General features: G+C 52.6%; 6 protein-coding genes across 6 annotated transcripts; 3 read left to right on the forward strand and 3 right to left on the reverse strand.

The window, feature by feature from the left end:
* Positions 1-55: 55 nt before the first annotated feature.
* On the forward strand, positions 56-2898 carry EV422DRAFT_571032 (uncharacterized protein; the record flags this gene model as incomplete). Its single annotated transcript, XM_053072949.1, has 14 exons — positions 56-469; positions 544-692; positions 767-885; positions 958-1047; positions 1118-1193; positions 1259-1451; positions 1520-1606; positions 1675-1827; positions 1899-2027; positions 2085-2180; positions 2257-2406; positions 2492-2587; positions 2656-2792; positions 2868-2898. The coding sequence occupies 14 exons, from the start codon at positions 56-58 to the stop codon at positions 2896-2898; spliced, it is 1920 nt and encodes a 639-aa protein (XP_052922162.1).
* On the reverse strand, positions 2860-6760 carry EV422DRAFT_258951 (WD40-repeat-containing domain protein). The gene is made up of 19 exons (XM_053065782.1): positions 6639-6760; positions 6509-6571; positions 6272-6449; positions 6059-6212; positions 5886-5986; positions 5689-5818; positions 5475-5614; positions 5256-5410; positions 5093-5192; positions 4814-5026; positions 4592-4744; positions 4492-4523; positions 4344-4415; positions 4186-4272; positions 3964-4126; positions 3678-3901; positions 3534-3613; positions 3399-3471; positions 2860-3328 (listed from the first exon to the last, which is right to left on the reverse strand). Exons 2-19 carry the CDS (start codon positions 6551-6553, stop codon positions 3125-3127), a joined length of 2304 nt encoding a protein of 767 aa, XP_052922163.1. The 5' UTR covers positions 6554-6571; positions 6639-6760; the 3' UTR covers positions 2860-3124.
* Positions 6761-6788: 28 nt separating this feature from the next.
* On the forward strand, positions 6789-7731 carry EV422DRAFT_542825 (uncharacterized protein). Its single transcript, XM_053071306.1, has 3 exons — positions 6789-7047; positions 7127-7328; positions 7412-7731. Exons 1-3 carry the CDS (start codon positions 6901-6903, stop codon positions 7468-7470), a joined length of 408 nt encoding a protein of 135 aa, XP_052922164.1. The 5' UTR covers positions 6789-6900; the 3' UTR covers positions 7471-7731.
* Positions 7732-7814: 83 nt separating this feature from the next.
* EV422DRAFT_580952 (KRI1-like family C-terminal-domain-containing protein) lies at positions 7815-10713 on the reverse strand. Its single transcript, XM_053073355.1, has 5 exons — positions 10455-10713; positions 9814-10355; positions 9660-9739; positions 9447-9590; positions 7815-9379 (listed from the first exon to the last, which is right to left on the reverse strand). The coding sequence occupies exons 1-5, from the start codon at positions 10552-10554 to the stop codon at positions 8020-8022; spliced, it is 2226 nt and encodes a 741-aa protein (XP_052922165.1). The 5' UTR covers positions 10555-10713; the 3' UTR covers positions 7815-8019.
* A 523-nt stretch (positions 10714-11236) lies between these two features.
* On the reverse strand, positions 11237-12062 carry EV422DRAFT_500364 (ubiquitin-conjugating enzyme/RWD-like protein; the record flags this gene model as incomplete). The annotated part of the gene is made up of 4 exons (XM_053068135.1): positions 11237-11553; positions 11624-11785; positions 11860-11930; positions 12007-12062. The coding sequence occupies 4 exons, from the start codon at positions 12060-12062 to the stop codon at positions 11237-11239; spliced, it is 606 nt and encodes a 201-aa protein (XP_052922166.1).
* A 124-nt stretch (positions 12063-12186) lies between these two features.
* Positions 12187-13725, forward strand: EV422DRAFT_259266 (N-acetylserotonin O-methyltransferase-like protein-like protein). The gene is made up of 6 exons (XM_053065783.1): positions 12187-12210; positions 12429-12646; positions 12818-13236; positions 13331-13340; positions 13425-13497; positions 13561-13725. Exons 2-6 carry the CDS (start codon positions 12548-12550, stop codon positions 13632-13634), a joined length of 675 nt encoding a protein of 224 aa, XP_052922167.1. The 5' UTR covers positions 12187-12210; positions 12429-12547; the 3' UTR covers positions 13635-13725.
* Positions 13726-15221: the final 1496 nt, after the last annotated feature.

A 15221-nucleotide genomic window follows, 5' to 3' on the forward strand; every position in this document is an offset into this window, starting at 1 on the left:
CTAATGCACGACCGACCGCCGTCATTCGAACTGCAGCACCCTCCCTTCAAATAGAATGTTGTCCGTCATAGACCCTGACGTTCCTGAGCAGGAGGAAGCGGGCTTACGCACAGCTCCGGCGAAGTTACAAGAAGAGACTTTGAAACCTGGCGACGAGGGCGACGATGACATCGATGAGTGCATAATAGAAGAAGAGTGGGAATACGATGACCAGGCTTGGGACTACCCGTCGGACAGCTCGGCTGCTCCTGGCAGTCAGTCGAGGTCCAGTAGAGATAGCCGGCAAGGTGATGCACGACCGGACACGGGGGGTGATCTCCCGGAGACGACGGCGAGAGAACATGAGGAGGGAGTCGTGTTCCGGGTGATGGCGGAGCTGAGCAGGATAGAGAGCGAGCTCGCTGAAGCTGAAGCTGCTGATGCTCGTGAGGACAGCTTGCCAAATGCGGAAGTGATTGGAGCGAAGGAAGTAGGTGCCACCACGATCAGATGATGGTTATGCATGAAGTCAACGCAAGCGTCTGATCCGGCTTTTCTTTGCAGCTTGTTGAGATCAACAAGCAGAAGAACACAGTTCCTGCACCCAAACCGCCTGCACGGACCCCCAAAACGAGGAAACCGGGCGCGGAATCAAGTAAAATGGACCCGGCGGTGAGAGAGTTCCTGGAACAGATGCATCAAGATCGGTCCAAGTGAGTTGTGGCATGGCGAAGCTCATCGTCGATCTCCTGAGTATGTGATTGCTAATGTGGGGCATTGCTGTTAGACTGCAAGCCCTTGAACGAGAACTAGACCATGCCATCTCGCGTCAAAGCATCCAGAATGAAGTGCTCGAGGCGATGAATGCGTTGGAGACGAGTTGGAAGGCTCAGGCTAGAGGAGAGCGTATGTGCTCCCGCTGATTTTGCATCACATCATGTGGCCACCGGAGTGCTGAGGCAGACCTTCTCTCCGTAGGTGTGGGTCTCAAAAATAAGATCAGTGGGATACGGGCAGCTATCAGCAAGCTGTGGTGTCATATCCGGACGCCTCATGAGGGAGATACATGTGTGTGTATACGCATTCCCGGGACCACCAGGACATGTCGCCGCGTGAGACTGACTTTGAAGTTCGTCAGATGTGAGCAAGCTGAAGGCGTCGATGGAATCCATCGAGGCGGATCTGCTGGCCATCAGGGATCATGAGAGCAAAGTGTAAGCCTCCTTCTCTGGTCTCGCTTCTCACTACTGAAAAGTGAATGTACCGTCTCGCTCTTCAGCCTTGAGGATCTCGTCCGCCAAGAAAAGAAGCTTACGCAAGAGATCAATACCTTCGAAGAGCACATTGAAGCCTGGAACCAGATTGCGGAAACTGTTCCAGAAAGACTGCCTCACACCGCGTCTAGCAAGCCCGCGCCTGTATCTGTCGCCAAGCATGATGATATACTGCTACCGGAGGTCATGGAATACCAGGTTGGTTTCTCACCCGTCTTTTATCCCAGTGACGGTGATTCTGAACTCTTGTGCCATGGAACTCTTAGGATTTCATCTCCCGGCATGGCGGCCGCTTTGGAGGCTGGGAAGAACTCAGCCATACGACCTTTCTCAAGTTACGGCAAAAGTTTGGAGTAAGCTCTCAATCCTGCATAACGGCACCCACCGATGGCAGCGACTGAACAAAACCGTCCCTTTGTAGCCAGACTCTCCAGACTTCTTCCGGGCCTGCATCTCCCGCATCCCTGGGATAGACTACAATCTGGCGTCTCAGCATGAGAAATGGTATCAGCGGTTCTGTAAAGTGACCGAGGCGCGGAAGATGGCTATTGGCAAATGGAGGCAGCGGAAAGCTGTAAGTATGGCGCGGAAGATCTGCATCTTCGTGGGATTCCTGTATCTGATTGGGGATTTGCTCTACGGTAGGCCATATTGGAGAGAGAGGAACAGGCCTTGGACGAAGAGACCGAGATGAAACACGAAAGGTCAGACGTCGACATAGCGCTGGAACGAGCAGAACGCGAAGAGAAGAGGCGGGCACTGATGGAATGGAAGGTGAGTTCATGACAAATTCATTGGAAGTACCTCACACGACGTCTGATCACCGGTTAGACCAAGAAAGCCGCCGAGCAGGCAACGCAAGAGCAGATTTCAAAGCTCACACACAGACAAGAACGGGAAAGGCTAAGAAAGTGGCAGGAAGAACAGGTTGGTCAACGATGCATGCACTGAACTGAAGGCATCCTTTAGACCATCAGTGTCCTGACTTCAACCGACCCTGCAGAAAGCACGCCACGACAGAATCGCGGACTTTGTACGGCGCAAAGCTGAAACCGAAGCCTTGATTCGCAGACGCAGAGAAGAACGTGAGAGACAGGAGCGAATATCCCGGGCGTCTGCGGATCCTGAGAGTGTCACGCGGATCGCCCAGAAGGTGAGCGGCCGGGTTCTTTACGGATGCCTGATCTGAGGGACGGTCCAGTCTTGACCAGATGTTTTTTTTTTTGGAATGATTACAGAACAAACAAATACTCGAGCGCAGAATTGCAGCGAAGGAAGCGAAAGCCAAAGCTGAAGAGGAGAAAAAGAAGCACATCGAGCGGCTTCTCGACAAGGTCGGTAGAATCCGTCAAGATCTTACGTTCCCAAATTGGCTCTTCCACCCAGTCTTCCACACTTCTAGGTCGAGGTCCACTCCACAAGAAACCCAGCACGCCTCTTACAACCCACTGAAGCGTTTCAAAAGAGATTAGAAACGCCGGCCCATGATCCGAGCGAGCAGGCTAGGACTCGCTTTGAGCCGCATATATTACCTAGGCGGTGAGTTCATTGGTGAACGACAGTGAGCATGAGTAGTGCGCGTGTTATGTACTGATGGACTTTTGGAATTCGCAGGAGTGTGCCGACGTGGCGAGTAGAGCTCTGACACGGGATCATCTCATCACCCCAGGAAACAATCATCCCGCGTTGAGGCCCAAGAAAACGCGGTGTTTTTGGTTCTTCAAAATGTGGGTTTGACTAAGGACATGGTGTATGAACCATTCAATATGCATTTACATATGTACATATATAACCCCTACTCCCATCCCTCAACGACTATGTGACACGCCATCGTAAATACCCCTAGTGTACAGATGATGCAAAAAGACAGCCTACTTCAAAAGCGCCTCTAACTCCCTTTCAACCTGACGAAGCTGCGACTCGTTCGCGCCCGTCGTTCGCGTAGCGCGACGGAGGATCTCGCGCGCTCCCATGACGTTCGCGGCTTCTTTGATGTCGCTGTTTTGATGGACTAGGGTGCCGATGGCGACGAGAGCTCGGAACTCGCTTTCTCCGTCTGTTTCTGTTTTGAGGAACTGCGAATGACATATGTCAGCAATCTTGTTTGGAAGGTGCCCTGCCCACTGCCATCTCCGAGCCCCTTACCTCGATGATGTGATGTAAGAGCTCTACGCCAAACTCGTCATTCGCGCTCGTCTTCTTGAGCAATACGGCGTAACTGCAAGTAAGAGCACATCGTAAGAACTGACACCACTTTCACGGAAACGCCCCCAATCTTACTTCAAGTATACGGTGGCCAGCGCCACATGGACGTTCGTGTTCTCCGTCACCGACGGAACATACTTGATCAACTCAATGATCTGTCCGTAAGGAAGAATGTGGTTAGCCAATAACTTTGTGTCAAGTCACCCTTTTCGCACGTACCTCTCCCTTCTGCTTCCATGCGAAATTCCGCCCCTCCTCCGTTGCAAACACATTAGCCAAAAACCTGAGCGTCAACATTGCGTTGGTCTCCCCCGTTTTGCCGCCTAATCCCGTATTTGGCTTGACGTCCGCAAAGCCTGCCAGTGCGTTGAGGTAGGCTACCAGGTCGTGTTTCTTGAATGGAAGGGCGGAGTGGAGGACAATCAAACGGAGGGCGTCAATGCCTGAGGGGGCAATGGAGTGAGACACGGTCCCAAAGTTCCTCATCGCTGCAAGTAGAACTCACCTGGAAAGCGCGATGCTGCTGGCCACTGGGTGGCCACCCGGAGGATGATGTCGAAATTTGCTTCCGTAGGGTTGCTCTTGAATGTAGCCGGTTTGTTCAATCCCTCGAGGAGTGTCTCGACGATCTTCTCCTCCGACGTTTGGAGAGCCGCTGGACCGAAATCCTGTATTGATTCGGTAAGAAGCCTTGCAGTAACGCTGATCACGACGATGCGGCCCTTACCATCGATTTCGCGAGCTCAGCGTTGAGTTGTATGATTTTGCTCGCGATGGCGCTTGTTTTGGCTGCTTTGAAGAAGATGAATTCCTCCTAGAACATAAGACCATTCCAACGTTAAAGGCGGCAGATGTCAGATCATAACGAGGGGATAGAGGACTTACGTGAGGAATGAACCTTGTTGATGCAGAAGTTGGTTTCGGCGGTGGCGCAGTAGAGGTGGGTGCTTGCGATGCCTTCAATCAAAGTCGATCTGTGGTTAGTACTCAGTGTTCGGACGTCAAGCGGGACAGCATCATCCGGAACACTCACAACAGCTCCTCCGGGAACATATCGCGAACCGCCTATCAGATGATCAAAGATGAGTTCAGGTGAGCGATTCCGCAATGCGTCATAAAAAGTCATCTCGCACCTGTGAATGGATCCTGGTACGCCGACGCAGGCGCGGCCGCTCCCAACACCGGCGCACGAGCATTTGTCTGTATAAAGTTCGCTACTTGGTCCAGATAATCCTGTGGAAGCTCGTACCGCCATATGAATTGTTGCGCCGCCTGGTATGGATTGTCTTTTGGAGACACAGCTGGTGAGTTGCTAGATCTCTCGACTTCGATTGCTGAATCTTCGAGAAACTTACCGGAAACATTGTACGGCAACTTCAAAGCCGGCGCACCATCCCCCAAATCGACGTCAAAGACATAATCGTAATCTTTTCCCTCAAACGTTTTCTTCCCCTCCTTGGCATCAACAACTTCTCCCACTTTGCTCCATTTCGCGTCTGCGTCGCTCCATTGGTGCGCTTCGATTGAGCCTCCGAAGTTGATCATGATCACTTGACCGTCTTTCGTCCCTAAAGTGTTGTCAACAGAACTCAGCCAGGCTCCATTGCGCCATAAGGGATGTGAGTAATAAGCACCTTGCTTGTTCAAGGCATCAAGCCCCGGCAGTTTGCTCTTATCCACATCCCCAACCTGATTCGATGGGATGGCCTGGCTTGCTAGGGTGTCCTCGTAGGACTACACCGAGATGTGAGCCAATCCATTCCAATACGACTCGCAAGCCAGATCGCGGAAAGATACCTTCAAAATCTCGGCTGCGGCTTGTCGCTCCTTCGCTCTCGTAAAGACTCGAGCCAAGTGATCACTGGCTCCACTGACAATGTCTCCATTCGGGAGCGCAGCCACACTCCAGACCGAGGGCGTTGGGTGAAGGATCGTCTGAATGCATTCCGACCCTATATCACATGCACGTCAGGATGGATGAATGGTTGAACACAAAGCGCACACCGTTGCGCATACCTTTCCAGACTCTGACCGAGCGATCCTCTCCACCTGACACGATTTCACCAGACGGTAGTACCGCGACAGTGTACACAAAGGAGTCGTGACCGTTCAGCTCTCCGATGCATTCGCCATCTATCGACCATATCCGCAATGTACTGCACGAAAAAAACAACGTTAACCATCATCAAATCCTGATGGTGAAACACATGCCGTAACTCCCAATGCGTACGCGTCATTCGAACAAGACACGAAACTGGACTCCGACAGCAATGCGAGGCCTCTCACGGCATCGGTGTGTCCGGCATACGTCTTCAAACACTTCTCTCCTTGCCATCTCTTGATGGATTTGTCCGCCGACGCTATTTATCCACCGAACTGATCAATCCAACAGCATTTGCAATACTCAGCGGCGCTGCCTCTCGTTACCTGTGAGGTACGTTCCGTCCGCCAACCCCAACACGCCCCACACCGACTGCTGATGCTGCACGGTCGTCACGCACTCATAGTTTCTCCACACCTTCGCCGTGCTACACATCGCCCAACGATCAGTCCCATCGGCATATCTTAACCCCTTACCGGCGCAAACATCTCGGACTCACAAATCCCAAGACCCCGAAATGATATCCCCATTCGGTGCAACAGTGAGTGCGCAGATGTTATTGGAATGCCCCACCAATGAGAATATCGCCTTGCTGGATTGGCGTGGGTCGAACACCTGTATCGTCTTATCCGAGCCCCCACTTACAACCAGCCCTGTACCAAACGTATGAGTCTGGTCACACACGTCTAAGCCCGCAGCAGAACACACCTACCTTCGGGATGCTCTACAGAAGGCGGAATGAAAGCCAAAGCATTTACAAAGTGCGAGTGTCCCTTGAACACCGACTCGGGCTGGAAAGGGTGCGAGTCGCTTTGGGACCAGGAGATGACGGACGTGTCGCGGGATGCCGTGACGACCTTGTTGGCGGTCGGTGCGATGACTGCTTTCACCTGAACAATGGAGGTTGTTTAGCTTCCTGCTGGAGGTACCGGGGTACATGGCGTCTTACGTCTGAGTCATGTCCGACGAGGACGGCTGAGAGGACGAACGACATTGTTGTGAGTGAAGTGATCTACGACGCGGCGAAGGATGAGTTGGACGATTTTCTCAATGGCCAACGACGGTTGTGAGGGACGGACGCAGAGGGACTGCCAGTGAAGTGGAGCTCGGACCGACTGTGTGTGTATTAGTATCGTTTGCTTAATCACAATGCGTTAGAACAGCGGGTTGCAATGTGCCGTGATCTCTGAAGACTCTGAAGATGGTGACGAAGCCTCTCAAGCGCCGGAAGAGCCGGAAGGTTTTCTCACGCTGTCCAAATTTCCCAATTCTAGTTACAAGTTTACAGTCATCTCATCCCCCAGCAACCAAACGGAAACAAAACACAACTACGTAGCAAACATGGCCGTCCAAGCGAAACTCCAACAGAACAGCCTCGTGCAGTCGGTTACCGGCTCCGTCATGCCTTACCTGCAAAGTGCGCAGTCTCTCGCCGTCTCCGCCATCTACACATCCAAGGCTATCCTCGACCGTTACCCACCGGTTAAGGTATATTCACCAAAACGCTTACCTTACTCTTCTTACCATCTACAGCACCTTATTGACTTCATCTTCCTTGCTTTCACAGGCTTTCGTCTACACTTTGGGAGGAGCCGCCGCGGTTCCCCTGGCCGTCTTCATCGGATACGGAGCAGCGACCGGAGCTGTCGTGTTGGGCGTTGCGGGAACGGGCGTCGCCATGGTCCAGGGAGGATTCCTTGCCTTTGGAGGATTCTTCTTGTTCTGGTGGTTAGCCGGCGCTTTGATTTTCGCATCCATTGCTGCGTTTTGCAAGTCGTCGAAACTCCATCCTGTTCCTTCGTGTCTGGAAGCCATAGTCCTGACTTGTTCTCTCTTTCTTCTTTTTTCTCAGGGTTCACCCTTGCCTACTTCGCCTTCCAACTGGCCAAGCGTTTCGAGGGATCCGCGTAAACGAACCCGCAAACTGCATCAGTAGCAGTGCGTCTCAGTACGAACACGTACCAGATTGAGCAGCACCATCATCCCTTCTCCCTGGAGTTTATATAGTCCACATCGTAATTAGAATTCAGCAAAACGGCCTCATTCAGCAAATGTATCCGGCGTATACACATACACGCACCCTTGTACGATTTGGCGAACACTATGCTAAATCATACCGGGCGTCCCTCCTTCCGAGTTACTTTAATAAAATTACTTTCTGTTCTCGTGTGCATTCTTATGCTGGTCGATATGGGTCCTTACTCATACGCATGGTGACTTGTGAAACAGACTCCGGTCTCGAGCGACGTGAAGTGCAATCTTTGAAAATTAGACTAAAATGTGCAGCAGACCACAGACCCCATGGACGACCGGAAAACAAGCCACGCAGCAACACGATGCAAACCAGACCTATGATATAATTTACGTGAATGAATGCTAACGATAAGACTACGACTATATGCAAAGTGAATGAAGTTACAGAGACACTCCTCTCCCAACGACCAACTCCGCCCGTCCACCCTACTTCTTCTTTTTATTCGGCATTTGATACGACGCCAGCCGGTCCTCCGTGATGCGGGGTTTCTTGTGCTTCTTTTTGTCCTTTTTCGGATTTGCATCTGAGGAGGTGGAGGCGGCTGGTGGTGCGTCTGGTTTTGATTCGGATGTGGTGGCAGTGGGGATGTCGGTCGCCGTGGGGTTGTCCTCCTTCCGCTTCTTGGACGACGGAGTTTTTTCTTCTGGCTGCTGCGCAACCAGCGCCGCTGCCTCCTTCACCTCATTCGAAGCAGCGGCCTTCTCATCACCTTTCTCTCCCTCCGTCTGTTTCCTCTTCTTCCCCCCTTTATCCATCCCCTTCTTCCCCTTCTCCGTCTTCTTAACCGGCAAAACAGGCGCAACCTTCGCCTCTAACTTCTTCCTGAACTCCCTCAACCTCTTCTTCCTACTCTTCGAAAACTTAGCCAAATCCTGCTCCACCAACTCCTTCCTCCTAAACGGCGCCAATTTCTTTAACCCAACCAATTCATTCAGGTCCGCATCGTCGGCGAGCAGGATCTCGAGCGGTGTGAGCCCGTAGTCTTGCTGGTCGACTTGGCGGTACTTAAAACGTGTGGGCAAGTCGCCGATCATGTCTTCGTAGTCGAGTTGGTAGACTTCGTCCATGTATTGTGAGAGAGATTTTTTGGTGGCTTCGCCGTCGGCTGCTGCTGGGTGTTCTTCGGATTCGTCGTCGCCGCGTTTGCCTTTCTTTTTGTCCTTTCTGGATTTACGTTTCAGCGCTGAGCCGTAGACTTCGCCGCCGGGGAGGTAATCCGCGTCCATGATGAAATTCTCGTCATCGCCCTGGTTCGCTTCCTGGCCATCCCACTCCTCCTCATACCCCTCATACCCCTCCTCTGCCCCGTCCCACTCCTCCCCATTCTGCGCCGACTCATCCCACCCCCCATCCATCATCTCCTCCTTGAACTTCGGCAGCCCATTGTCAGGCAAGATATCCGAGATATCTATATCGTCTGTAAACACCGGTTTCTCCGCATCCCCCTCATTCTGGTCATAATAACGGTCATCGAACGCCTGCGCCATTTTTCGATCAAACTCCTCCGGGTCAAACTCCTTCTCCAGATCCACCTCATCCAGCCCAAACACGCCGGTACTCCCCCCGTTCCCACCCCCGACACCCGCGACATCGCGGATGGCTTCGAGACGTTTGCGGATTTCTTCCTTTTTGAGGTTCTTGAGCCGTTTGAGCTCTTCGGCTTTGCGCGCTTTGTCTTCTTCTTGACGTTCTTTTTTGGCATCGCGTTGTTTCTTGCGTTTGTCGTCTTTGCGGCGGAGGGTGCCTTCGATGTCGCGGGCGTGGGTTACGATGTTGGTGGAGCCCCTATAGTGATGAAACTAGGTCAGACGCGTGGCTAGAGAAACGCCCAAGCAATGTTCATAATACTCACTCTTCTTCGAAACGGAAGTTATGCGTCCGCTCAAAGTCTTCTGCTGTTTCTACCGCCTCTTCGTCACCACTGAGATCCACAACGTCCTCATATGTCGGAACACTGATGGCGTCTTTGTCCACCCATCCGCGATTTAGCACGTATCTGGAGACATCGAGTTTGGTCAATAAGCAAGTTCCACATGCGGAAAGGTCGGGTAACCGTTTGGCTTACTCCATCAAAAACGCTTCGTCCGGATCCTGTGGTTTGATCGAGTTGTAGTCTCTGAAATCTTGGAGCCCCTGGCCACCTTCCTGGATGAAACAAAAATGTCTTCGTCAGCGACGTTCCAGAGTACGCCAAAGAAACCCCAGCGCCATCAACCTACAGAAGACAAATTCTCCAACAAAAACTTGCGGTACTCCTCCTCCTCCCTCTTCTTATCCTCCTCCGTCTTCACCCTCAGCGACATAAACTCATCATCCTCATCATCCTCATTATCCTTCAGAGCTGATTTAAACTCATCCTTCAACCGTGCCTGCTCTTCCGAGAACGTCAATCCGCCCTCCGACTTCACCCTGAAACCCTCATCCTCATCCTCCTCCTCCTCACCACCACCATTCCCCCTGGCCGCCCCCTCCAACAACAACTCCCTCCGATGGAAATCCTTCAGTTTGAACGGCTTCCCCTCCTTCTTCAACCCAATCTGCTTCTCCTTCCACTGCTGCCGGGCGGCGTTGATTTCGTCCTCCGAGAAGAATTTCTTGGTCGGGTCGTAGACTTCGGGTTTGCCCGCGCGGATGGTGGCGATTGTCTTCATGATTTGGGCGTCGACTTCGGGGGTCACGAGTTCGCCGTTTTCGTCTTCTTCTTCGGCGGATTCGGAGTCGGGGTAGTCGTCGTCGGCTTCGTCGCCGTATTTGCGGCGTACTGGAGGGGGAGCACGAGTTTAGTTGGGTTATCACACTTAGAGAATTTGAGGCTCTGGGTCGGCCTTTGTTTGTAGCGGTCCTTCACTCCACGACTTACAGTCAGTGATTTCCTCATGACGCTTCTTCTTCTGATACCGAGCAGCAAAGCTTTCATTAATAGTGAAGCCGACCTCCTCGTCGTCGCCGGGGCCGAACATGACTGTTTTGCGTTGCCACAAGGGGTGGTCGAAGAGAAGTTCGTAGACTATGTGCCACAGCTCCGCTCTACCTTGAGCAAAAGGTGTTGTTGAGTTAACGTACAAGTATGAAGGCTCTATATCTAGCGCAGGACGCAGCAACGCTGGAGTGTGCAAATGTCAAACCTCAAGTGGGCGAAAAGGCGACAGAAAATCGAAGAAGCGCAGTGAGGGGGGGGTGTGGCCATAGCAACTGACGAACACGCTCTGTTGCCCATTTTTCACAACACATATGGAGGAAACAATCGGATGTTTCGGTTGTTTGATGCATATACAGTACATACAACCGCTACATCTGTAAGTCCGCTCCTCAGCCTGTCTCGGCTGATGCTTTACGCGCCGTTATTCCGCTAAAGGTGTGCAAATTGTGGATCCGCTGCTTTTCAGCTCGCTGCTCCTCTCCAGATGCGCTGCTTCCCCTCTGCGAAGATCTGGCGCTCTTCAAAGACTACGCCGCTAAGTTCTTCTACGCCGCTGCCCCTATGGGCAAAACAACTGAACTTCCTACTCTATCATTCCAAAAATTGCTGACTATTCCACAACAAACGTCTCTCATCGGGCTCCGAAACGGTCTACTGCATAGACATCTGCAAAGATTGTGCAAAAGCGGTCAGCTCCCAGATTTCCCAACTCAAAATCCTCTTTACATCGAACTCACCCCGGAATTCATCATCTGCAACTTGATTTCCTCAAAATGATCCTCAGTCAACGGCGAGAACTTGACCGCCGATGTATCGCTATGATCGAACAACACCCCTTCCGATACTGAAAGCTGTGCGCATTGTGCTGCTAGTTTGGCATAGAGCCCGCGTTCGTTGTGAAAGATCTTGTAGGCTTCCTTGTTGGAGCAGGCTTCCTCCTGTAAGCTGGACAGGACGGATTCCCTGAACGAGTTCTTGAGGTAGTGCAGAATATGTGCAATGTAGTCCTTCCGTGGCCGCCAGACCGGAAATTGTTGTGCTGCAGATGGCAAGAAGGTTAGCTTTCTTTCGCATCCTCTTCCACTCCCATCCTAGTACACTCCTCTCACATAGGCTAAACCGGCCATCCCGCCCAATTAGCGGATGAAACATATCGGTCAAAAAGAGCACCGAAGGACCAGCATTCGGGTACGCTTTGGGTATCTCGATGACAAACTTGAACACTCCTTCCTTGTAGTAGCCGCGATGTATGAATAGGACGCCGTGCCATTCTGCCGATGATATGGGAGGTTAGGTTGCTCTGTCGCCAGCGCTTCGAACCGACCTTCGACAGAGGAACACCCACCATTCAGGTTTTCCGGTTCCGGCCGTAGGTATATCCCTGGCGGACAGTTATTTGGGTTCTTCATGTGCTTGCTGTGGGAGAGAGAGGAAGAAGGTCAGTGTGGATAACGGCTAGGGACCTTGCAGTCCGTCGCACAAAGTCACTTACAATTCAACCAGCAACTCATATCGCTTGAGGTATTGGTCATACTTCTGTCCTGGCATGGCAGAGTCTATATGAAAAAACGATAAGTCAGGAAAACCTCAAACCGGCTAGCCACGCATGAATGCGATAGAGCATGCACATGCTGTTGTTTATGTACCTTCCCGGCGGCCGTCCTGAAAATGGAAAGAGACGAAGCGAGGCGCTACTGTAAGCAAACAAACAAAAAGGACGAGTGAAGGAGCTCGCTAGCTACGTACCTCTAGCATATTGGAACTGTGTATCGTTCCTGTGGGTTGGGTGTAAGCTCCTGAAGCAGAGGGATAGCGAGGAGTGGTTGAGCAAAATGTCCAAGCGCTAATGAGGTCATGAGAAGAGCGACAACCGCTTCCTGAACCGCTTCCCACTTTTCCCTAAAAAACGCACAGGCCATCATCTCGGACCGAAAAGACATACATATCAACGGAAACTAGTCCTTTCGCTGCGCATCACTGCTACCCGTCTCATCAAAGCCTTTGACCGCACGGAAAATCTTGGCAACGGAAGCATGTCACCGACGTTGCCTGCACTGGCGCGACTGAACGAAAAATACCAGATTATTGTGGCTTCCGGTTCACCCCGGAGAAAGGAAATACTGACGAAGCTTGTGAGTGAGCGGAATGGCGCGCTGGGTTTCGGTGCCTACGGCGTGCTTCAGGATCCGTGTTCGTACTATCAATTGGCGCTGGAAGTCGAAGTAGACGGAGAATGCGTCGTGATGGTTCTGGTGTCGAGCGTCACGGAACCACATGGCCAACCTTCCGCTCTGTCAAAGTAGGGCCTCGAATTCAGGGTCGCAGTATCAACATTTCCCGAAGATCTCGACAAATCTTTGTACACACCCGACGAATATGTCCTCCAAACCGCTCTCGGCAAGGCAACGGAAGTCTACAGGCGCGTAAGGCGATCAAATAACCTGACCGAGGATCACCGCCCAATCCTAGTCATTGCAGCCGATACGGTCGTCATCCACAATGAAAGGATAATCGAAAAGCCGATATCGAATGCCCATGCAAAGGAGATGTTGAGAGGGTTGGCGGGACGGGAGCATGTTGTTGCGACGGCGATTGTTCTTGCGTATGCTGTGGATGAGGAGGGAAACTTGAAGGTTGAGACAGCGGTGGAGAGGAGTAAGGTTCTGTTTGATGAGATGGATGACGAGCTGATTGATGCGTATGTCGCTACTGGAGAGCCATTGTATGTTTCCTCCCTTCAGGGATTGATGCTGGATCATTGTCTTGTGCAGGTGTCGATGGTGCATTCGCTAATGATAATCACTCTCCTTTCGTAGAGACAAAGCGGTACGATGTCTTCTGACGGATCAGAATCGCCAGTATGGCGATGGGATTCGCCATTGCTCAAGCTCCTTTCTCTCTGATCCTTAGGGAGGATACGGCTACCAAGGCCTTGCGGCAGCATTCATCCCGCGGATCGACGGGTGCTACTACAACGTCATAGGTAAGTGAATCTGATACTAAAGGAGGTGAGTCCGCATGGACGACGCTGAGCGTTGCGGCGCAGGTTTCCCAGTGAATAGGTTTGTACGGACAGCGACGAACCTGCTCAATACGCAAAGCGGTGGCGACCAGCAGTGATAGAACCCATGTAAGCCTACTTACCAAAGGGCATATAAGTCTATGGATGGCCATAGAGATGACAACGGCAGGGTAGCAACGAATTTTATTATGCCACTATCTGTACAAACGCCTGCTCGCCTGCTCGCCTACTCCGCTAAGATCTGCGATGCCTCTGTCCTCTAAAACTACATATATCCCTTCAAGTCGAAGCGGGTGTGACAGCTGTTCGATGTTCCACGTCCCAATGCTCCTCCGGTGAACACAAACGCATCCGCCGGGCCCCGTGCACGGGTGTGGTCTGGCAGTACCGCCATGAGCGATAGGCTACGGAAGGCGGATCAGGGCCTGTACAGCGAAGCATTGCTAGTTGAGGCTGGGGTCGGGATGAAGGCTGGCGTCGAGCTGGGGCCCGCGGCTGGGGCGGCGGCGGCCGAAGTCGAAGACGATCGTGGCGGGATCCACTGCAGTCTGGGGCCGAAGGTTGAGCCGGATGGGACTGGAGCGGTGGATGCCGATGGGCGCTTTTTGACGTCCTGTAAGCCGATCGTTTGCTCGTTGCGTCGAGCCAGCCCAGCATTTATCTCCTCCAACGAGAGAGGATCCCTGGTTCGCTGATTCAATCTGGTACCCCTCACGCGGTCGCGCAGACATCCACCCATGATCTGAGGTCACTGGGGTCCGAAATCCAGCTCTTTATGTGGACCCATAACCGCAGGAAACCGGCAATACCGAACAGAACCCACTTAACGATCCTTGCGTGACAATGCGTGGTTGTCCAGTCGGGACTGATGAGGTCGGCGAGGGCTAGCCCAAGGCCCATGACCACCAAGATGAGTTTAATCCGGTTGAGTCGTTGTCTAGACTTGTTCGCTACGCCCGACAGTCCGTGCTCTTCCGGCTGCGTTTATGCCCGGTGTGGGTGAGGGGCGGTATACGTCGGATATCAAATTCCGCCTGCGTTTAGAATTCGACAGCGCGTCTTCAGCGGCGTCAATTCAAGGGCCTTCGTTGCGTTCATAAACCACGCTTGACGCGGGCCCTCTTTCCACCAAAGTTGTATGCTCCGTCGCAGATAGTCGATAGATCCCAAGCAATACCTTCCAAACCCTCCCACAAAGTGAACAATCAAGCACGGAGTTTGGCGCATCACTCGGCAGACCGTCAGAGAGGCTTAGGCGGCGGAGTTCACGGAGGTTGTCACGGAGGTCTGCGTCTGTTGTGTTGCGGGTTGAGAGGAGGTGTTCGTATATTGCGCGGGTGGAGTGGCCATGTAAGGAGGAGGTGGTGGTCGTGGGAGTGGGGGTGTGGTGGTGGTGAGGGGTGCTTGAGCGGCCTTCGCGGGAGGATGGGGTTGTGGTGGAGGGACGGCCGGTGGGTGTGCGGCTGGGGGAGGTTACTGTGGTTCCGAAGGCCTAGGGTTGTTGTCGTGGTGGTTGTTGGGGTGGTTGGGTCTTGAGGATAGACGGGTGGAGGTGTTCCATGCTGATTTGCGCTGTGGGGAGGAAGTTTGCGACATCATCCCGGCGTCCCTTTGCATGCACCTTATACTGTCCGTTCCCAAGGGAACTGGATATGGCACTCCTGTTGTCGTTCTGTGTTCGCAAG

Source organism: Fimicolochytrium jonesii (genome assembly GCF_025526975.1).
Source record: "Fimicolochytrium jonesii strain JEL569 chromosome Unknown EV422scaffold_30, whole genome shotgun sequence".
NCBI classification, from domain to species: Eukaryota; Fungi; Chytridiomycota; class Chytridiomycetes; order Spizellomycetales; family Powellomycetaceae; genus Fimicolochytrium; species Fimicolochytrium jonesii.

Bases quoted from the DNA above. Each gene is read 5' to 3' on its own strand.
- EV422DRAFT_259266 (XM_053065783.1), top strand. From the start codon at position 12,548: ATGTCACCGACGTTGCCTGCACTGGCGCGACTGAACGAAAAATACCAG. The intron at 12,647-12,817 runs GTGAGTGAGCGG...CTGTCAAAGTAG, and splicing joins AGGAAATACTGACGAAGCTT to GGCCTCGAATTCAGGGTCGC. The intron at 13,498-13,560 runs GTAAGTGAATCT...GTTGCGGCGCAG, and splicing joins GTGCTACTACAACGTCATAG to GTTTCCCAGTGAATAGGTTT.
- EV422DRAFT_258951 (XM_053065782.1), bottom strand. From the start codon at position 6,553: ATGTCGTTCGTCCTCTCAGCCGTCCTCGTCGGACATGACTCAGAC. The intron at 4,416-4,491 runs GTGAGTGTTCCG...CTTTGATTGAAG, and splicing joins ATGTTCCCGGAGGAGCTGTT to GCATCGCAAGCACCCACCTC. The intron at 4,127-4,185 runs GTAAGGGCCGCA...GAATCAATACAG, and splicing joins CTGAGCTCGCGAAATCGATG to GATTTCGGTCCAGCGGCTCT.
- EV422DRAFT_542825 (XM_053071306.1), top strand. From the start codon at position 6,901: ATGGCCGTCCAAGCGAAACTCCAACAGAACAGCCTCGTGCAGTCGGTT. The intron at 7,048-7,126 runs GTATATTCACCA...TTGCTTTCACAG, and splicing joins ACCGTTACCCACCGGTTAAG to GCTTTCGTCTACACTTTGGG. The intron at 7,329-7,411 runs GCAAGTCGTCGA...CTTTTTTCTCAG, and splicing joins CGCATCCATTGCTGCGTTTT to GGTTCACCCTTGCCTACTTC.
- EV422DRAFT_580952 (XM_053073355.1), bottom strand. From the start codon at position 10,554: ATGTTCGGCCCCGGCGACGACGAGGAGGTCGGCTTCACTATTAATGAA. The intron at 10,356-10,454 runs GTAAGTCGTGGA...CTCCCCCTCCAG, and splicing joins TCATGAGGAAATCACTGACT to TACGCCGCAAATACGGCGAC. The intron at 9,380-9,446 runs GTGAGTATTATG...TCATCACTATAG, and splicing joins AACTTCCGTTTCGAAGAAGA to GGGCTCCACCAACATCGTAA.